Raw genomic sequence first — 23,364 nt, 5'->3', positions numbered from 1 at the left:
GAAACCTTCAAAGTCACTATCATTGTCGCTGTCTCTGTTACTGTTTTGCTTTACGTCAAAGGCAGCTCCAAGACCCTTAATCCAGCACCCCAGGTCTCATGTAATCGATATTTTAATGCAACAAACACTTCCCCAAGTTGTTGATCAAAACAAAGCCGGCATGTAATTAGGTTCTCACAGAAGTACTCATGGGTTTCGATGTGACGGTCGATTGACTCTTTTCTTGTTTTCAATGAACAGAATATATGTTGCGATTATAATGTTTACAGTGAAACGGAATTAAAGGACTAGAACATGACTTTCACACAGGAAGACGTTTAATTGGTGTTTATTTCATTCTCTGTTGCCACCTGTAAGCATTTACCAGAAGTTTTCATTGATTGCTATTTCACCAGACTGTTTATTTACAGTATTCTGACAACTATTTATCATAAAACTTACATAATATATGATATCTTTAAACAGAGGTCTTGCTAGGATTTTAAAACTGGGTCTTTCTGCCTCTGAATTCAATCACTAAATATCAGTACATTTTCTCACCCGGCCGCCAGTCAAAGCCTTTGAACTAACCACCTAGCTATTGCATCATGTTCTTTTTTATGTACTCTTATAAAATGGCAACATGTATGTACATCAAGGAGTCTTTCAGTCACTGAATTATTCGTTGTAAATATCAGCAAGCTAACTGATCAACACATTTTCCCACAAAGCAGGTGGCTGAAAGTGGACTGGCAAATCTTTGAATTTTCCCGCGCACTTATTACATGCGTACGGAGGACTACCGCCTCAGTGATTTTCTGCGTCACAGATCAAAAATTGGCGTCCAAATACATGTAATTAAGCGTTTTCGAGATCTCTGAAATTCTTATTTAGAACTTGCAAATTTCAAACTATGGATTCTATTTTTACGGGCATTAATGACCATTTTCGATGATAAAACGAGCAATGTATCAAGGTTTAATTTACCAATTCTTATCGTAATTTTTTCATGTTCAGCATATTTTAAAGATATTTTAAATATATTTTCTCTGGAAAAAAGTCAGGAGCCAAGATGGACACCGTGTTATAAGTGGGATTGCGAGTTATCTGGGTGCGAGTTATTGAGGGAGCGGTGTATGGAGTTTGTGGATACATTATTTTTTTTAATGCTCATGATGAAAAAAAGAGGAATAAATGCTAACAATACAAGGTTAGTTTCTTTATTTTATTACCAAATAAGCGTTTTGTTTTATCTATTTTACTGCAACGTGCAGTTGGGGGGGCACACATTCAACACAAATTTATTTTGTTCCTTAAGTATTGGGACATATGACCAAGGTGAAAAAAGTTTTGCCATACAATCTAGAACAGAAAAAAAATAATTGTATTGTGTCCCAATATATATGGTAAATATGGTATTTAGCTTTTCATCTTAAACACTCTTTGATACCTCAAATGAATGGTGAATAATATACTTAGAGGTAGTAACATCTTTTTAATATTATGTACTGATTATAGAAAAATATTTATGTATACTTATGATGAACAACACATCTGACTTTGTTACACTATGGTACACATTATATTTACTTGTATTGTATTTTGTAAATATGGGCTGGAAGCCTAAATTACTGAATAAAATATATTGTTATTATCTTTCACAGGGCAGACATGTCATTTGTATTAATTAGTGGAGCAATGTATAGTGAGGTTTTTTCCTTGTGTTGACTCATTTTTGTCTTTTTGCAATTCAATATTGTCTTTCTTGATTCATTCACAAGATGCAAGAATAGACACAATCAAAGGACGCAATCAATGAAAGTCATTTTGTTTTATTTTCTGTACTGATTAAGAAAATGTATTTGCTCTGTCTCTTTCTATAGTTAGGTATAGAAAACAAAATCATCTGTGCCATGGAAATCTGGCCTTAAAAGATGGGTGGCAGAGAGGGACCACTGTATTTTCATGATACACAACCTCCTCTTCAGCTGGTCAGGAGGATTCAAGAGATGGATCAATGTATTTGTACAACATACAACCTCCTTCAGCTGGTCAGGAGGACTATTCAAGAGATGGACCAATGTATTTTCATGATTTACAACCTCCTCTTCACATTGAAAAGTTCTCAGACAAATCTCTTTAGCCGATCTAACTCAAACTTCCTTCCTTGATTCAGAATAAGTGACTGTCTGCTAATAAAAACTTAAAACTTAAGAAATATTTACCAAGACAGATGTCTATCAGTAGTTTTCCAATCCATAATTTGAGCCACCTGTCCAATGTTTTCAATACCAGTACTGACAACAGGTCTAACAAAACATTTTCGAAGAATTTCACAAAATATATTTGTGGCAATTTCAAGTGTCACTGATCCTTTAATTAGCTGGAAAACACATACTCACTCACCCTTTCTTTATGAACAGTAGTTTGCATAAACAGGCTGATACAAGGTACTAATACTTTGTGCATACTTTCATCTCTTAAGACCATCTTGTCTGTCATTCTGAGTGATGAAAAATCCCATTGTTTGATTTGCCAAAAGTTCAACATCAGACTCATGGGATTCATATGTAATTGCTTTGCTCATAATAATACATAAGCTTGAGTTGAGTGTTGAATAGCATTCTCAAGTATTTAAGTGATTCAGCTGAAGAGTCTAATACATAAATAGAACACTTTGTCTTTGTAGAAAAAGTCTTGGCACATAAAATTGATATCTTGAACTGCAGGCTGAAATTTTCTGAGACAGTCTTTAGAATCTTGGGTGAAATCATAGCAGTAAGCAGCTCTGAAACTTTCATTTGATTTGATTAATGATTAATGCAACAACTGGTTCAACAGCAGCAGCAAAATGTAAAGCAGACTGTACTCTATTTTAGAGTTCAAGAGATTCCTTTTAGAATAGTTTTACAAACATAGTCCCTCAATACCACTATCATCCATCCAAAGTTCTCCCATTTAAAAACTTCATGGACTAGAAATATTTCCAGCATGACTAGTTATATTGTACAAGTCACTTGCCCTGAACAAGTGGGTTTGAAAAAATATTTTCTTGGCTCTGCATCTTGACTTACTTAAGCCGCCCATCCTTGGAAGCTGGAGTATCTAGGACAATAGACTTGATGAAGATGGGCAGGTTTCCTTGACTGCAGTCACACCCACCAACCACAGAGAAGCCTAGACTGCCAGTAGGGCTCCGTAACAGTGTCACAGTCTTTACAGTCTGACATGATCTGGAGAAACAAATAAAAGTCCAAATGAATGATTTTCTGATGCAAACAAATTAAGAGTGGGGAGTGGAATGGGGTTGGGTGTGGAATGGTTTGTGGTGTGGAATGGACTGAGGTTGTAGAACCAGTTTGTGGAATGTGTGTCCTTTGAGATAATAATATCTAATACTGTCATTCAATATAACTCATAAAATACCATATGTACTCACTTATAAGACAAGTGTAACTGCAAACTGCACAGACACAGATCTGCCAACACAAAATGTGCCAGCAGATCTTGGTCTGTGCTGTTTGTTAGGAGTAATCAGTAGAGCAAACAGATCTTCATTAATAACTCCTTCATCTCCAACTGCTATTCCATTCTATTCTGGGTTTGAGTTTTTCGCCAATCAGGATATTGATGTCCACATTGCAATACAAAATATAGACATGTCTATTATGACAGAGGCTACAATCTCCAAATAAATACAGTATGAAGAGATTTAATAGATTACCGTGGCAACTGCTGCCAGAATAACCAGGTAGGTGCAAAATTTCCTGGACCCTCTGTTGTCTCTGGGGCCTCTATGATCTTCAAGGTCACCTGTTTGGCCTCAGCATTGACCCTGACCCTGTTTACAGCATCACTGTGGGACAGGCCAAGGAGGTTCATGCCATTTATTGATAACAGGACATCTCCTTTCTGTATAATCACAATAAAGAAATTGTCATTATTCTAAAAAAAAATTCTCACTAAAATTTTAATTTTAAAAACAAGTTTTCTACCTATACTGACATCTATCTATCATATACACTAACCATGTGATAAAAAAGTGACCAGACCATTATTCCAAGATGATCAATATGCCTACAATACTACAATATTGAAACATGTATCAATAAATCACAATATTTTTTCTGGCTAAAAAAAAGTGTACCATAATACAGAATCAAACTATCACAATACAATGACAGAAAAAGGAAACATGTACTAGACACTTTCTTGCCATCATTCTATTCATCTGAATGAAGTAAAAAACACTACTCTTAAACCATGGACAAAATGCCCTTCTAATGTATGAACCCAAGTAACTGCTACAAACTCTTTTTAAATTCCACTTCAGAAAATGTTTTAGACTACCATGAGACAGCAGTTATTAACCCTCCAGAGGTTTGTAGTCTATCATGAGGCAGCAGCTATTATTCTGCTTGAGGTTTGAAAGTCTATCATGAGGCAAATAATTCATCAAGAGTTTTGAAGTCTGTCATGATAGAGAATCTAGTAATCCTCTAGAGGTTTGCAGCCCATCATGGGACAGCAGATATAAATCCTCCTGAGGTTTGTAGTCTATCATGAGACAGCAGTTATTATTCCCCTTGAGGTTTGAAAGTCTATCATGAGACAAATAATTCTTCAAGAGGTTTGTAGTCTGTCATGATAGAGAAACTAGTAATCCTCTAGAGGTTTGCAGCCCATCATGTGAAAGCAGTGAGTAATCTTCAAGAGGTCTCGAAGTCTATCATGAGTTAGCAATTATTATTCTGCAATATCTTTGAAAAGCTACCATGAGTCATGCAGTTATTAATTTTACAAAGGTCTAAAACTCTATCATAAGACAGCAGTTATTAATCCTCCAGTGGTCTAAAAATCTATCCTGAGACACCAGTTATTAATCATCTAGAGGTCTGAAAATCAATCATGCTGTTATTAATCATTTAGAAGTCTGAAAATCTATCACAAGACAGCTCTTATTAATCCTCTAGAGGTGTGAAAATCTATCATGAGACAGCTGTTTTTTAAATCCTCTAGAGGTGTGAAAATCTATCATGAGACAGCTGATATAAATCCTTTAGAGGTGTGAAAATCTATCATGAGACAGCTCTTATTAATCCTCTAGAGGTGTGAAAATCTATCATGAGACAGCTGTTATTAATCCTCTAGAGGTGTGAAAATCTATCATGAGACAGCTGTTATAAATTCTCTAGAGGTGTGAAAGAATTTTGAGATAATACCATAAGTACATTTTGATTAGAGCATCTGCCTCAGCTGCAGGAGGTTGAGGGTTCGAACCCTGGCCAAGTCATACCAAAAATTTATAAAAACGGTACTAGTAGCTGCCTCGCTTGGTCAGTATTAGGACTGGTTGAGATGGTGTCAATATTATGTTACTGGGAGGGACATGATGCTACATCTCTGTGGCAGAATGCCTCAGTGCTAGATGTCACTATAAACTGCCACGCTGCAGACATTGTAGCCATATGACTGAATTTTTTTAAAAAGCTACATTAAAAATCCAAATCACTCGCACAAAAACACACTCATTTTGATTAATTCTAGTGAATAATTTTTTTTCCACTGGAGTATTCTTTGCTTTTGTATGCTTATCCCATAGATTTATTATTAGTATAATTTCCTAAAAGTGCATAAACAGTATTTCAATCATTTTAGTGTATTTGAATCATGACATGTATTGTGATACAGCATGGCTGGAGAATAACGGAATTCTTCATATGCATTTGTGTATGACAGAGAAATTCCACATCTCGGTCAAAATTTTGCATCAGTCACACAGCTCAGCTGAATGTGTGAAGCAAAATGTGTATCCTGAGGGTGGAATTTTTCTATTCTACATTGATACATAATGAAGGTTTCTTATTTTCTTCAAATTTTGGAGCAAAACATGAGGGTTGAAGTCAAAATGAAATAATGTGAATACCTATACTGATGTAAATTTCAAACCAGTAAAACACCCATTGAAAATTTCCTGACCTTAAATCAGAGCATAAAAAGTTAGATTTACACTAAAAAATCAGTATAACTATAAGAGATGTTTTAACACATTAAGTTTTCAAAGAGCTTTGGTTGAAATGGCTATGATAATAGCAATTCACAGTGTCCGTAACATATACTGAAGAAATCATGTGCAATGATACCAATATGTACTGGTAAAACAATAACATCTACTCTTAACCAAGAATAATTGAGACAAACAAAAAAAGATGAAATACTCCTCAATTCAACTTTGATCTAGAACCGATTTACTCTTCAGAAATAATAAGAAGAATTTTTAATAAAAATAACAATAACAAGAATGCACATAATATGATGGCAGATCATAGTTCTATTAGTTTGCATTAGGACTTGACTGGTAAACAAGCATTTATGGTAACTTGACATTTTGTTTTTTAGTATCAGGTTATGTGCTAAAAGCATTATCTTCCTTTGTAATAAAAGGAAAATAAGAACTCTGTCATAAACAACCAATTACATAGTCGTTTTGTACATGTTCATTGGAAACTGGAGGTAGACAATGACTCATGTAATAAGCTAATTTTAGTTCATTAACCAGCTGCCTATTTTTGGACTAGTTTTACAATGACAGTGAGTCTAGATAACCTGAATTTATCTAACTGAAGGTCCTTTACATTCAGTATTTAAAGAACCAATCAAATTATATAGCATGCTGGTCAGTATCAAGTGGTTGGTCACTTTGGCTGGGCTTACAAAGTTACGGACAACTTGCCTGAGTCTCATCATCCAACTATACTGTGTTTTGTGTTTACCAACTGCTACCCCTAATACCATCAATTTTATATACACATTGTAGGCCGTAGTCTAGTACTTAGATTAAATTTGTTTTAATACATCTTCAATGAGCTGCCATGGGTTAGTCCTTCTTGCCTTCATCCGCAATTGGCTGCTCATATTCATTACTTATAACAAGATCATACCTGTTTTAAAAAAATGTGTACGGTTTTAATAAGACCATCGATTCTTGTCTTGAGACAGAAATAGCTCAGACAATACAAGTCTTGAGGACTGGGATCAGCCCAGGTCACATAGTGGAATCATAAGTTGGTCTTGTGATATTCAAATTAGTAGACTTAGGATACACTTAGTTTGAAACTATAATATATTCTTGTTTGGATCAGCTTAGCACAATTCTAGTTAAGCTGGGATCAACCTGAGAATACAATGACTCCAAATCCTCAGATCAGCCCAGCACAGACTTGAATAATCTGATGTCAACCTACAATACATTTTAATGCTGAGATCAGCCCTGCACAGACTGGCATAATCTGATGTCAACCCACAATACATTTTAATGCTGGATCAGCCCTGCACAGATTGGCATAATCTGATATCAACCCACATTACATTTTAATGCTGAGATCAGCATAGCACAGACTTGAATAATCTGATATCAACCCACAATACATTTTAATGCTGAGATCAGCATAGCACAGACTTGAATAATTTGATGTCAACCCACAATACATTTTAATGCTGAGATCAGCATAGCACAGACTGGAATAATCTGATATCAACCCACAATACATTTTAATGCTGAGATCAGCATAGCACAGACTGGAATAATCTGATATCAACCCAGAATACACTTTAATGCTGAGATCAGCCTAGCACAGATTGGCATAATCTGATATCAACAGCAAATACATGTTAATGCTGAGAACAGCCTAGCATAAACTGGCATAATCTGATATCAACCCAGATTACACCTTGTAGTGGGATCATTATAACAGACTGAGAATCACTGCAGTCATATACAGTATATTTTGTGTAAGTTCTTTCTCATGAGTAGCCCTCATTGAGAGCCAATATTTTCTAACCTTCAGGTAGTAAATTTTTATTTTGACAGATACTTACTTGGTGAAATGTTTATAAAAAGTGAACAAGTACATGTACTGTAAACTGAGAGTAAGTTATGAGTGAAAAATACTCTTGTACATTTTTTGCATTTCTTTCATTACAACACATGTATTAAACATTTCTTATTGAAAGTCTATGTTTTGTTGTCTATTAATCTGCATAGAAGCCTATCTAACATTACAGCAGTGTAATGTACGCAGAACATGAACATACCTTGATCTGTCCAGATCTGCCAAGACATCCCTGAAGGTTGAGATTTGTGATGTAAACAGGTGTATCTCCACGAGGGCTGCCAATGCCACCTGCTACACTGACACCAAGATTCTCTTGGGGATCCTGCTAGTTTTTAAAAAAAAAACATAAAAATAATTGTGGTTAAACCTGTCCCAAATGTCACCTTTATACAGTGTGATCCAACAGACATTCTCTTTCCCCCCTGCCCAGCAAATTTTTGGTATAAAAGTCATGAAAAAAGTGGTCACTTGCTTCTGCAGTCAGCAGTCAAGTGTTTCCTAACCAAATAATTGTTTCCTTCCCGCTTTAAGCTGTCACTGAAGCATATCAACAATGACTGCTCTATGCATGCAAATTAAACTTTTGCATGATAAGGAAGGCATTGTTTAGACAAGGTAATGCCTTATGAATTGATGTGTAAACATTTCTTACCTTGCTTGTGCTCACCATACTCCAGTCACACTGCCAATATAACTATAAAGTGTCAATATCAATTTCAAAAGTGATGCAGTTTTTATCACGAGAGAGAGAGAGAGAGAGAGAGAGAGAGAGAGAGAGAGAGAGAGAGAGAGAGAGAAAGAGAGAGAGTCAAAGCAATTCATAAGTTGAATAGTGGGAAAAGTTGTAATATAGCAGCAGAAATGTGTTACCGTTTGTGACAGGTATTGTTTGAAATCTTAACATTGTGCTTATACCAGATGAAAAAATTAATCTATGAGAAGATATCTGAATCATGCCATTCATTAGGTGTGGGGTCTTTCAATATTTACAGAACTTGTCTGAAAAGGTCACTTTATGTCTTAGAAACAACAGCCACGTTATCAAGTGAATATTTCATTTTTAGGTTAAGGGTGGAGGTGGGGGTGAGGATGCACAGCCAAGAATTTTGTTGAAAAAAGTCCAGCCCTCAGATAGCCTAAAAAAATATCTTGTTTGATTCATATTTTAAAACAATATTATATCCATTAAATTATTTGAAGAAAAAAAAGAAATTTTCCTGAGGTAAAAAAAAATCCCATCAGGAATGAAATTCCCAGACCACTCTCTCCCTCTTGTGAAAATTAAATAGTTGGTTCCTTAAGCTTCTTTTCATTCCTTATTCATTGGATGATGAACATAAAATGCCTCTTTTCATCTCTGCAAGCTGGCCAAGTAGTTAACTCAACTACTGACTTAAAGTGTGAACATCTACAAAAAAGCCTTGTTATGCAAGCTGGCCAACTGGTTAACTCAACTACTGACTTGAAGTGTGAATATCTACACCAAAGCCTTATTATGTAAGCTGGCCAACTGGTTAACTCAACTATTGACTTGAAGTGTGAATATCTACACCAAAGTCTTATTATGTAAGCTGGCCAACTGGTTAACTCAACTACTGACTTGAAGTGTGAATATCTACACCAAAGTCTTATTATGCAAGCTGGCCAACTGGTTAACTCAACTACTGACTTGAAGTGTGAATATCTACACCAAAGTCTTATTATGTAAGCTGGCCAACTGGTTAACTGAACTACTGACTTGAAGTGTGAATATCTACACCAAAGTCTTATTATATAAGCTGGCCAACTTGTTAACTCAAATACTGACATGAAGTGTGAATATCTACACCAAAGTCTTATTATGCAAGCTGGCCAACTGGTTAACTGAACTACTGACTTGAAGTGTGAATATCTACACCAAAAGTCTTATTATGTAAGCTGCCAACTTGTTAACTCAAATACTGACATGAAGTGTGAATATCATCACCTAAGTCTTATAATGCAAGCTGTCCAGCTGGTTAACTCAGACAATGACTTGAAGTGTGAATATCTAGAACATCTACACAAAAGCCTTATCATGCAAGCTGGCAAACTGGTTAACTCAAATACTGACTTGAAGTGTGAACATCTACACCTAAGCCTTATTATGCAAGCTGGTTAAAAACAATAGTTCTTCTATTTCATAACCATATTTAAGCTGTCAATTAGTGATTGTTTAACTTAATGGATGGATTAAAGTGAGCAGGATAGAATAACCTTGTGTGGGACATAACTTTGGAAGAGAATAGTGAAATTAATGATAATAATAATAATAACAATAACAACAACGATGACGATGATGATGATGATGGTATCTGGTGCATGGCATTCATCATGGCACAGCATTCATTCCAAAACCAAATTTGAACAGAGAATCTGCATAAAGAAGTCACCTTTGTACAAAGGCCATGTTTGCTTTTTCCTATGGGTGGCCACTATTGACAGGGTCTGAATGTATGTAAAGAGAACTTGTTCAAGGTAAAATATAGAGATGCCCTTAAAATTATTCAGAACAGAAAAAAGGTATTTAGATGTACTATTGCATTCAATGACAGTCCTTAATACATAGTATTTCTTTACACACAGCTAGCATGCCATGGCAACTTGCAAACCCACTTATAGTGCAGAGGCTGGTGTGGATCCCATTTTTTTTTCTCATGGAAATGCCACATATTAGGCTCCAAATTTGTTTCATATTTAAAACTTCAGTGTTTACAATATTACGCCTTCATTAATCACATCATCCACAATACGTGATTTGGATTTTTAACGTAGCTTTAAATAATTTTCAGTCATACTGCTATGATGACAGCAGCGTGGCACTTTACAGTGATGTCTAGCACAGGGCATCATGCCGCAGACATGTAGCATGACATCCCACTCATTCACATTATCCTTACACCAGTCTGACCAGTCCTAACACTAACCTCTTAATGCTGAGTAACTAGCAAGGCAACTTTTAGTACCATTTTTATGTCTTTGGTATGACTTGGCCAGGGTTCAAACCTGAAACCTCCCGCTTCGGAGGCAGACAATCTAACCACCATGTCACCGGAGCGGTCCATTATAAAAGTAAATATTATTTTTAATGAGAGAGCTTGAAATAAGCTTATGCTTGTTGCTTAATCCTCTGGATCTTTTGTTAGATCATATCTACATTCCTCAATGACCTCTGTAAATATATACTGTTTAAATCAAATGTGACACACTCTCTTCTACTGACTGTCGTGATGATGCTTACTGTAACCACCATTAGAACCTAATCAATTGCTGATTCAGTGGTTCTGCTATATTTATTTTGACAAGCTAACTAACATTAATTTATCTCCAGATGATTACAACACATGAAAGGTGCTTGCATCACAGTAAATCCTGTGTACAGGGTCAGCCTAATTTCTTGCTAAAATCACACACCATAGAAAACTCCTAAGCTGATGTGCTCTTATTTGTGGATGGTTCTTCAAAAATTTGAAGTGATACATAAAACAAACCCAACAAAACTGCAAACTCCAATTAAGACTCGCAATTTTTTTCGTTTCTCTTTTTTCCAAATTTTTTGTTTTTAAATCTAGATGTAGTGTTCCAGGACTATGCAACTATCTTGTGCCCACTGCTGTCATTCATACAAACAATACAGGGTTGTTATTCATACAAACAATATGGGGTTGCCTGCAGCCGTGTGCTATCAACAAAGTGACATTTAAAATTGCTGTCTTGGGGAATTTACCATTGCAAACGTATCAATGGGTTTGACTTGTCAGTTTATCATCAAGTCACAACAATGGCAATGATAAAGAGAACTGAAATCTGATGGCACCTACCTATGACAGGAACTAAAATTAGATTCCTAAAGCAGCATGTACTGAAGATTGGAAAAAATAATTGGACTCTCCATATACTAACACACGAGTAGAAATTGTTAGATACAGTGACAGAGTGTCTGAGAAATGCAAATCTTCAATTACCAGCTGGTAAGAGGCCTTTTGAGGATGGAAAAAGATAAATAAAAGCTTGGATGGCAAGAGAAACTCGGGCTATAATTAGGGCAATGAAAGGTTTGATGGTCATCTATTCAATCAGCTGTTTTTGGGTATGGCTAAAACATTCCTTAGTTTATGTTTTAACTTTAATCTCTGTTCACCTTCAGATTAAAAACATACTTGCTATCCGTAAATTTTCTGTATCATGGAAATTCATCAAAAATATTTTAAATATTGTGTTTGGAAAATCTGAAGGTAAAGATGTTTACAATAATGATGGTATATATGAGGTACGAAAGTGTGATGGAAAATATCAATGGAGCTTGCAGAAGATAAATTCACACACTGTACAGCATCACAGTGTAAAACAGTTTCTTTTAAAAAATATTTCAACTTGTAAGAAAATGAGACAAAATTATTTTCAAGACTTTGGGCTATTGCTAGAAATTTACCACAAATAAATTTCTGGGAGGTAAAAATACGTTTTATTTTGAGATCCCTTTCCACTGTTTCAAATAAAATATACATTTTTTAAAAACAGTACAAATTAAAATTTTTGTCATTAGAATACTGGAGGAGAGCATAGACTTTTCTGAATCAAAACTGCACATCAAACAACACATTCATAAAAAATAAAGTTTATTTCAGTTGTGCACTGATGAATCCTTTTACCAGTAAGCACTGACATTCAATTTGTGTTAATGATGCTATCCAATAGATACTGTTATTGTACCAGCTAGGTGGAAGTTGCCTCTGATTTCCCAAGTCAGTTCCTCCATAAAATTGTGCGTGTGTGTGATTTGGATTTTCAATGTAGCTTTAACAATTTTTCAGTCATATCACTACAATGTCGGCAGTGTGTCAGTTAATAGTAATGTCTAGCATTGGGGCATCATGCCGCAGATGTCCCACCCAGTCACATTATCCTGACAAAGGGCCAACCAGTCCTAACACTAACCTCTCAATGCTCAGCGCCATGACTTGGCTGGGGATTGAACCCACCATCTCCCACATCCGAGGCGGGCACTCTAACCACTAGGCCACCGAAGCAGTCTCCTCCATAAGATAACTTGATTCACTGCAGCAGTTGTCATATGATGGGGAACCACAAAGTTAACATACGATCTAGTTTAAAAGTTATTTTATGATCTGAACATAAACTATGTTTGACGAATGACAGATGACAATGGTGGTAGATCAACAGGGGAGTCCAACTGCAAATAACACAGACCCTAATTAGCCATCCTATGGCAGCAGATGTTTGTCTATGCTGTTTGTTCGATTTATTACTCCTAAAAAAGTGCACAGACCCAGACCTGCTAGCATATGATGGCAGATCTGGGTATATTCAGTTGGACTCAACTTATAAGTGAGAGTGAGTGTGAGTGTGTGTGTGTGATTTGGATTTTTAAGGTAGTTTTAACAATTTTTCAGTCATATCGCTATGATGTCTGCAGTGTGGCAGTTTATAGTGATGTCTAGCACTGAGGCATCATGCCGCAAACATGCAGCACGACGTCCCACCCAGTCACATTATCCTGACACCAGGCCAACCAGTCCTAACACTAACCTCTTAATGCTGAGAGCCAAGTCAGGCAGCTGTCAGTACCATTTTTGTAAGTCTTTGGTATGACTTGGCTGGGGATCGAACAAACGACCTCCTGCAGCCGAGGCAGATGCTCTAACCACTAAGCCACCAGAGCAGTTCACTTATAAGTGAGTATATATAGTAAAATACCAACAAAGTAATGTACCTTAGATAGTGAAATGATCCTTTCCCGTGACTTTCTGCACATGGTCCAGGGACAGTCATCACAATCTGAGTTCGTTGATGTACTAAGTAATGTGTCAGAGGTAGAGCGAATAATATCAGGTGTCTGGGGACGACTCTTACGAGACACCACAAACTGCACTTTATCTGGACTAGACTGAAATACAGATACAAAATATTACAGATAATAGGACTGTACTTTATTTATGCAACATGAGTCTAAGGGAGATCAGCCGTTTGGTTTTTGATATTATGTATTAGTAAAGTTAAAAGTACTGTGCCAAATATATCACTCTATATCTTAACACCAAGTAAATTTTTTCTATAACAGTGTTTTGCATGTACTTCTTTTTCTATCATGTTGTGAAAAAGAGCTTCATTATCTTGTCTTATATAAACAAATCAATATATTTATTTAATTTTATTGCTAGATATCTTATTTTCATGTTTAATTTGTATCACATATCTGCTGACATTTTATCATTCAGTCAGACTCGTATGAAACAATTAAATAAGAAAAGATACAATAACATAAAAAAAGATTTATTTATAGCCTGCATGATTTAAAACAGGGGTCTCAAAACATGCGGCCCACCAAGCCGTATCCTGTGTCCCGCAAAATGATTGGCATCACAAGGTGTCACGAGATATAACAAAGGTGATGCAGCCCTTGGGCCATCAAAAATGCCCTCATGCAGCACTCAGTGTGGTTTGAGCTTGAGACCGCTGATTTAAAACATATACTCTAATGGTGAGTCTTTTTAATGACATGACAATAAAACAAGAAAGACATTAAATCAATAAGATTTGCAAATCATACTAACACAGCCTAACATAAATAGAATTGGACAAATGACAGAGCACATAAAAAATAAAAACAAAGCATTTATAAAGGTGGTATTGTAAATTAAATAAAATCAAAAGTGAAAAACCAGCTTATGACCAAAAGCCTGCCGAGATGCAAATTAAGCCTTATTTTTAAAAAAGAAAAGGTTTGAGTAAGGCAACTGATGGTACAGAAGGCAAAAAATAAAACAAACTGGTAGCAGAGATAATTGTTTTTGCCATCATAGCAGGAGAGTGGAGAGGGTATTGTTTGCTTCATTTACAGCCTTTCTCATTCTGATTTGGTAACTTAGTCCATAGTATTACAGCTGGATATCTAAAAGATATTTCTAAATATGATGAGTTTTTCATTCTTGTGGCATGTAAAATATCTGAGTATCTACAACTGTATTTAGTGGTATTGTATGAAATTGTCCAAACATTGGAGGAGACCCTTGTTCAGAATTTTACAAGTTTCTAGAGACCTAAGTTTGTGCACCTTCAGCATTGGTAGTTTGTTCTTAAGTAAGACTTAATTGTAACTGCTTGTGTAATCATCATATACAAAGGTCAGAGGGGCCCCAAGTGGCCGAGTGGTCTAAAGCGCTGTCCGTTACGGATCACTGCCATCTCACCTCTGTCTGCGTGGGTTTGAGTCTAGGATTCGGCCAATGTGGGTATGTGAGAAAGCTTGCCAGTAGCTTCTTGTGGGTCGGTGGTTCTTCCCGGGGTTTTCCTGGGTTCTTCCTCCACCATTAATACTGGCCGCAATGCATAGCCTATCATGTGCTGAAAAATGGCGTTAAACCCCACAACAACAACAACAACAACAACAACAAAGGTCAGAGCACACTCCTGTATTTTGTTTTCAAGTTAGTAGCTTTCTTATCATTGCAAAAGTGCCTGGCTAAGAGATAAAAGTCGGATTTGGATAAATGTAAGATTTTAAGTTTGTTGAGTCTTCCTAACATTTATGTTTCATGATAGTTGCTATTAAGGTTTCCGACAAATTTTTGTGTGAATCAAATTGCAGTTGACATTCAATATCAATTCTTAGTAGTTTGATACTATCTTGACAGTTTATGACAGCACTCCTTACACAAAGAGCTGGCTTCAAACTAAATGTTTTTTCACCCACAGCAAGTTCTTGAAGCTTTTCAGGGATGATCTGCATTTTGTTCGTAGTGAACCAGACAATCAGAATGTTGGACACTTCTTCAAGTGTGCCAATCACAGTGTCAGAGTCTGGTGAGGAGAAGGACAGAGTGATATCATCAGCATAGTTATATAAAGAGCGATATTTAATAAAATAAAAACTATAACTGATAAAAACATTAAAGTGAAAAGGTGAGAGAAATGACATCTGTGGAACTCTTTTTTGAATTTTGGTCCAGCTACTTAAGAGTGCCTACATCTTAAGTTGCTGTTTACAATTTGACAGATAGCTCAAGAAGAGGCTTACTATGTCATAAGCCCTTAACCAGAGAATACTGTAAGCAAGACAGTGGAAAGCCTTGGTAAATGCATCCAAACTGCAGCTACATATTTATTTTTGTCAAGAGCCTTCTTCCAGTCTTTAAGTAAATGAAGAATAATATCCCTGACATTTTCAAAAAGAATATAACTATATGCTAAGAGTTTTACTTAAAAAAATTATGCTTAGTGTGTTTCAATTGATTTCTCAAACAGTTTGGATTGAATGCTAGCTGGTCTGAATTTATTTTAATTAAGAGGATTAATCTGTTTGAAGTCAGAATTATTTGTGCTTCCTTCAGATGATCAGGTAAAATATCTGTCATATTTTGTTAATTAGTTAATTAATTACTATCTGTAACATGCCGAACAAGGATTGGTTTCCCAGCTTTTAATACTTAAGCAGAAATTTGTTGCCCCTCCCCCCATCATCCTGTTAGAATATTTTGAATTCAAACTTATCATTTCATACACTTAAGTATGGTTAGCCAGCTTGAATTAAATAATGTATCAATTACTATAGGCCTTAATACCCTTGATACTTTGATGAGTTAAATCATCAAAAGGAACATCCTTGTCAATGTCTAATGTCACATTTATATCAAAATTATTCAAGATTTCACATATTCCCTTGTACTGTTGATAATTTTTGTACCTTCAACAAGAATTACCTTATCTAAGCCAGCAGAACATTTATTTTAAAAATACGGCTTAATAGCTGACCATAAGTTTCATGATTTAATGCCCCCAGCACATTTTTCTAACTTGTATGTTATCAGAGACTTTAATTTGTTAACCAAATTTATCTGCTTTATAATTTTATAGTTCTCCCAGGAATTGCATGATCTGTACCAAGCAAATGTGTTTTGTAACTACAGTTTCCAAAAAGAGGGAAGCAACTCTTTCCAACCTGAGCATATGTGGATACTAGCTCATAAGAAGCTATCCAAGTACAAATTTTTAGCAGGAACTTCACTGTAATCATCTATTCAGACATCAAGATTTTGTCGAAGGTGAAATTTTTACTCTGATATTTAGCTGGAGTCATGCAATCAGCCACAAAGCTATTCAAGATTTGCATATGGCAAACAATGTTTACAAACCTGGCAACTCAAATTTAACTTGTAAAAATTAACTTCAGCCTAACCGCATTAGTCATACATGTACTGCTGGTAAAAATTAACTTCAATCTAACCATATTAGTCACACATGTACTGCTGGTAAAAATTAACTCCAATTTAAACACATTAGTCATACATGTACTACTGGAGGAAATTAACTTCAATCTAACCACATTAGTCAAACACGTACTGCTGATGCTTGATGCTCCCCACCCCCCAATGCTGATTGAATATGAAGACATACAGTATACTGGTTACCTGTATAAGTCGAGCTGCCTGCTCCTGAGTTCCATAGGCTACATCCATACCATTTATCTCCAGAAGCCGATCATCTGGACGCAGTCGCCCATCGAGGCAAGCTAACCCATTTGGTACCTTCAAACAAAAACACATTTCTATAACTCATGCTCTAAATTAAATGCATGTGTTTGTGGGTGGTTGGGGATGGGATGGGGGTAGTGGGGGTATAATTCAATAATTTACAGAATATATGGATTACTGCCAGTGCAATGGTTTCATAAAACCCATTCTTTCCATTAACATTTTTACCTAAATACAAAAGACTGAACAATGTCCATATACAAAAGACAATTTTCATTCTTTATATTTCCATTTTCATATTTATTTATGGATCTTTGGTGGGTGTTTGTGTGTGTGTGTGTGTGTGTGTGTGTGTGTGTGTGTGTGTGTGTGTAGGGTTAAAGGATGATCACTTTCAAAATGTTGGAATTTTCAACCTTAAATTTTGTATCCCTTGACTGATGTTCTACTGGCTGAGAAGAATTTCAAGAAATTCAAGATAAGACCATTTCTTCCTTTTAACTACTGAGTTTTGAAATCATCTCAAATAAAATTCAGCGATAACAAGATTTTCGGATTAGCTGCTGTGGTTAATATATTGGATGTTAGATTGGAACCATCTTCATTCAGGGCAAACAAAACATAAGACATCTTTCAGCAGAAAAATCCCACATTGATACAGCTTTCTTTTGGAGGAATAATGATAAAAAGATCTTCAAAATGGCTGCCATATTGTTCATACTGAATACTGGAATGACAACATTTCCATTTAGTTGCAGCAGTACATGATAAAGAGTGTTTTGGTGAAAGTACAATGTTGATAGGACCTGCCACCCAAGGTAATGATAACATAATTTTCAAAATGGCCACTGTGGTTTCCATATTTGAAGTCAGAGTGAGACCATTTTTATTTATCATCAACCAGACATCATAAAAAGTCTTCCAGTTCAAAACCCATACTGAGAAGAAATAGTAGTAACAAGGTTTTCAAGATGACCACCTATGTGGCAATGAAGGATGTCTGAGCAGCACCATTATTATTTAGGACCAACTCAAAATCATAGGAAGTCATTAATTAAAAAACTAATACAACCGTTCAGGAGGAATAGCGATAACAACATTTTCAAGATGGCCACTGTGGCACCCATACTGGACATGAAAGTGGCACCATTTTTAATTAGTACTGACTAGACACCATAAGAAGTCTTTTAGTGAAAACCCCATGATGTTAAGACCATCCATTCAGGAGGAGTATTAATAAAAAGATTTTCAACATGGCCAACCTGGTCTACTACCTTTTGATTTAGGGCCATCTAGACATCACATAAAGTCTTCTGGTGAAAATCCCATTTCAAAATGACTTTCTATTCAAGACGAAATAGTCATAAAAAATTGTTCAAGCTGAAGCTGGCCACTGTGGCAGCTATTTTGGAAGTAAAATTTGCAAACTTTTCATTATCTCCACCTAGACACCATAAGAAGTCTTTCAGTAACTACCCCGTTTCAGTGCATATGACCATCTATTCAGGAGGTGTAGTAATAAGATTTTCAAGAGGGCCACTGTGGCAGTCATATTGGATGCCAGAACAGCACCATTTTCATTCAGGATCAGTTAGTCTATGGGATTATTGTGTCTGTAAAGTTTTCATGGCAATCCTCCAAGTTGTTTAGGAGGAGCATCAATAACCAAACTGTGTTAACTGATGAATGGATAATGGACTACAGACTATCCATAAGCTCTCCTGGTGCATGACCATGAGCTAAAAATGTATTCCTTTATTTAGCTAAAGGTGCAAGCACATGGTTCCCACGCTTTTCTAAATATAAATTTCCAGGTCTTTTCCAGGTTTTTTCCAGGATGAAATTAATTTTTTCAAGGTTAACATATGACCATTAATGAATGGAAATGAAGAACATTTTGGATTATAAAACATGTATTTTCCAAATCTGAAGATGTTTCTCTTTCAAGACTCTCCAAAACATATATGTCAGAAAAGATGATTATTTACAAAACCACAAAATGAGTCACACTAAACAAATTTGACTATATTCCCATAAATTGTTATTTAAAGCCATTTCAATGTACAGAATACAAATTCTAACTTTACTTTGCTGACCTGCATTATGTTGCTACATGGAAACAACATAATGCGCATAAACTATTGTTTCCTTTCAAACCTTTAATTCCAAAGAATTCTAGGGCAATATGTGTGCAACGTTTTAGAATCTTATCTTGTTACAAAAAAAGTTTAACCCAGAGATTATGTGTGCCAATAAAATCTCAAACAAGATTTTTCAACCAGCTTAAACTCCTTAAGATGATCTGGTTAAAAATTCCATCATTTAAAGTCATTTACAAAAGGGCTGATTTAAATTTTGACAACAGACCTTCAAAATTATATACTGTTGTATAAACAAGGACTGAATTTTCTGTAAAATCAACTTGTCTTCTTGTAGTTCAATAAACCAGTCCACAAGCCTATATTGATACATGGGCTATTATCGTTTCTTAACATATAATAAAAGGGACAAAAATTTCCCATTCCTCCTGCATTCCATTTAAGATCTGAAACCAATGCTTCAAGCTACATTTCACTGTGTAATAGTTTTGCACCAAAGTTCAGATCAGAGAGTTGAAATTTTTCTAATCCAGGTTTTCGCAGAATATTCCAACCACATTTTTCACATTTGGACATTTTGGAAGGAGTGTGGGTTCAGAGCAATTACATAACAAAAAGATAGCTTACCAGCGGGCCTAGCAAATTTAAACTAGGTTATATTGACTTATACCTGCATGAAATCGATTGAAAAATTATTTTCTCAAAAATGGCAAGTATTATAATTGTTATGTCTTTAATCCGCTGACAGACTAGATGAAACTCAGCATAGATGAAACCTGACCCAGTACTCGCCATTTGCGTTAAATGTCACATGACTTCACAAATCTCAAACAACGACATTGGAACTCCAATAGAAACGTGATATCAACAACAAACTCCATTTTAATGTTGTTGTACAAAATTTCAATTATATTAAATGAAAGTCTAATATCTTTTGTAAAAACCAGAATGAACATATAATTCTCAACATATTTATTTCGAGAACAACTACAAGAAACTTGGCCAGTCTGATTCATCAAGCAGAGTAGTCTGGTTACCTGCTTCATATGCTCCCTATGTGAGAGAGCACATGTCAACGTGGTAGTCATGTGATACAATAAAACTCCGAAGTTTGTCTCGGAATAAATATAGAGAATTTTGTGCTCTTTCATTTTTGTATTTTTATTACAACCAGTATATGACTTTTATTTTAAAAAAATTTTACAATATTTGAAGATGACAGTTGTGAGATTCTGTGTGCTTGTGCGACATGCTATCGAAATTGCTATAGTCTTAATATACCTCACCGTTTGTTTGTACCCCACATCCGATTAAAAAACCGGTAATCCTTAATGTGATAAAAAGTGCACAGACCTTAATCAATTCATTCATTGATTTATAATTTCTAACCTGACTGTGAGTAGAGTGGCTCTAACACCATCATCATCTGCTGCGCATTTCATGCTTAACGGAAGTTTTCAATATAATAGACAGACATGCTCGAGATTCATTTCCAGTTCCTGGACAAGTCCATTTTCAGAAAAGGGGTGTTTGCATGATATTGACAATGTCTAAGCAAGCAAAGGGAAAGAATGACAACAAATTAGCCTTTCACATGAATTTAATAAGCAGTTTAATTTCTATGTTCATGTGTGCAAAGGGACATAATTCCAAACTCTCAACGTTATGGTAATTTATGGAATTATCCGGCAGTTACTTAATAGGATGAACTAAGTCATTATGTTGTCTGATGGAAATAAACTAGCACATAGTGTACACAATATGGTACCATGTTTGTATGGAAAGTCCGTTAAGCATGAAAGGTGATGGGAATGTCAGTATGAGTGCCATTCTGGTCACAGTCCGGTTAAAAATTATAAATCAATGATTCAATTGACATAGTTCTGTGCATTTTTTTATCACATTAAACGTTTTTGTTATTGAAATCAGTAGGGGGTTACAAACAAATGGGGATATATATACAGACTATAGTACCAATTCAAATTTCATCAACGCATTAGTTTCATTGTCTTTCAGCAGATTAAAGACATAACAATTTTAATAATCGCGTAATTTATGAGAAAATAAATCATTTTCATATTGATTTCATGCAGGTATAACTTGATTTAACAACGTTTAAGTTTGCTAGCCCATCCGCTAAGCGGCTATGCTTTAATGCCACCATGTTGGCCTCTTGTGATGCTAGACTGGTTTTCATACCTTCCATAAAAATAATAAAAATATGGATATCAAGCTGTCTGTGAAACAAAAATTCCACTGAATCTAATCCATTGAGCATTTGGATTGTCTCAACAAATATATTTATGGCAAGCACCCACATGATATATACTGCAACCTCCTAATATTTTGGTTAGAACTCAATAAATTTAATCACAATCAGTTCAGTTAGGACTCAATTACGTAACTGTTTCGGGCGTCACGTTGTGGAGGAAAATTCCTGGGTTTTCCCCAACTTTTGTCAATATTTGCAAAATTCAAGGAGTTTTCACAGTCAGGAATTTTTTTATATTATTTCTCCTGACTTTTTCCCAATTACCCAGTAGTGTGGGAACCCTGGCAAGCAATCCAAAATTACTTCAAAATCTTTAGGTTGGTAAAGAGCTTTTTGAACTACTCATTGTTGTAGATCTATCCCAAATTAAGGGTCATTACATTAGAAAAGCATAAAAAATACCTGATCACCATTTGTCTTTTAATAAAAAATAGCTAAATGAATTTTTAAGTATTCATCAAAATTGCACAGGTTGAAGATCACAGACTCCTCATATTAAATATACAGAGGAAAGAGTATGGTGATGAGTTAATTTTGTTTCTGTAGACACAATTATAGAGATCAAAGTGTCTTCTCATAACCTAAAGCCTCTGTGGATAAATTAACAGCAAAAAATAAATCACTCAAGATTTTCCAGGGTCTTGTGTACCATAGGGTCCATAGCACTAGAAGATTCTTAGGTAGTAAGTGACATATAGATGAAATCAAAATGTAATGATAACGTCATTCTGAACTGCACAATAAGTGTTGATTTTACAAAAGCAGCCATCCTTAAATGCATGTCTGCACAGACCTGGCTATATCCAATGTTGGTATTTTGATGGTTTGGAGTCTGATCTCATCTACTTATAAAACGCTGCAATTAATGCAGACAGATTTGTTTGCAACACATCAGTGCACATAGAGACTATTTTTAGACATATTTCTAGTGGCTCTTCATTTGGTTCAAGGAAGTGATTTACAAGGAGCTGATTTATATACTATCTGAAGTTGTTATATGGAATATTCCATTCAGGAACAGGTTACTGCCGGGCAGCTTTGGCTGTTTTATCTGCCTTTGCATTAACATTGGAGTCATGCAAGAAAATGCTTGTTCTAACGGTACAGGGAGAATTGTAAGTGGGGAACATCTAAAGATGAATTCTTATTTGTTGCATCAAAACCATGACCCTAAGCTTTCCAAATACTGAGAAACAACATGTAAGTAGGGTAGTCAATGGAATCATGACTTACCAAATTCAACAGATAAACACCTGCTCCATTTCTGAAATGTAAAAAGATGGATACATGAACTTAATGATCCAAAACCAATTTCATAATTCTGAGTTTAAATTTATTTCACTTCCATTTGTGCATCTCAATCTAATAAAGTACATGCAGGTACATTGAAAGTACATACTGGTACACTGAAAGTACACACTAGAACAATGAAGTACATACTGGTACACTGCAAGTAAACAAAGGTACACTGAAAGTTCACACTGGTACACTGAAATTACTAGTGGTAAAATACAGTGATATGCATCTGAAGTGACAAAACAGAATATATTGGCTGCATTTTCAAAAATAAAAACATTTCTCACAGCTAAGGCGGGGGGGGGGGGGAGTTG

General features: G+C 35.5%; 1 protein-coding gene across 2 annotated transcripts in view; it reads right to left on the bottom strand.

Moving 5' to 3' along the window:
* The window catches only part of LOC149785323 (ligand of Numb protein X 2-like), a 141,228-nt gene that overhangs the window by 7,560 nt on the left and 110,304 nt on the right, over window positions 1-23,364 (bottom strand). Inside the window, exons 9-14 of one of the 2 annotated variants that reach the window (XM_089979219.1) lie at window positions 22,988-23,018; window positions 17,321-17,437; window positions 13,627-13,800; window positions 8,074-8,199; window positions 3,704-3,891; window positions 3,054-3,212 (exon numbers count right to left, since the gene is read on the bottom strand). In XM_089979219.1, the coding sequence (XP_089835345.1) occupies window positions 3,054-3,212; window positions 3,704-3,891; window positions 8,074-8,199; window positions 13,627-13,800; window positions 17,321-17,437; window positions 22,988-23,018 (795 nt within the window). The remainder of the gene's footprint in view (window positions 1-3,053; window positions 3,213-3,703; window positions 3,892-8,073; window positions 8,200-13,626; window positions 13,801-17,320; window positions 17,438-22,987; window positions 23,019-23,364) is intronic. The other variant, XM_089979220.1, reaches the window with a different exon arrangement.

This window comes from Sinohyriopsis cumingii, chromosome 13 (assembly GCF_028554795.1).
Source record: "Sinohyriopsis cumingii isolate HCF-2022 chromosome 13, ASM2855479v2, whole genome shotgun sequence".
In the NCBI taxonomy this organism is placed as follows: domain Eukaryota; kingdom Metazoa; phylum Mollusca; class Bivalvia; order Unionida; family Unionidae; genus Sinohyriopsis; species Sinohyriopsis cumingii.
This window is presented reverse-complemented; position numbering and strand designations above follow the sequence as displayed.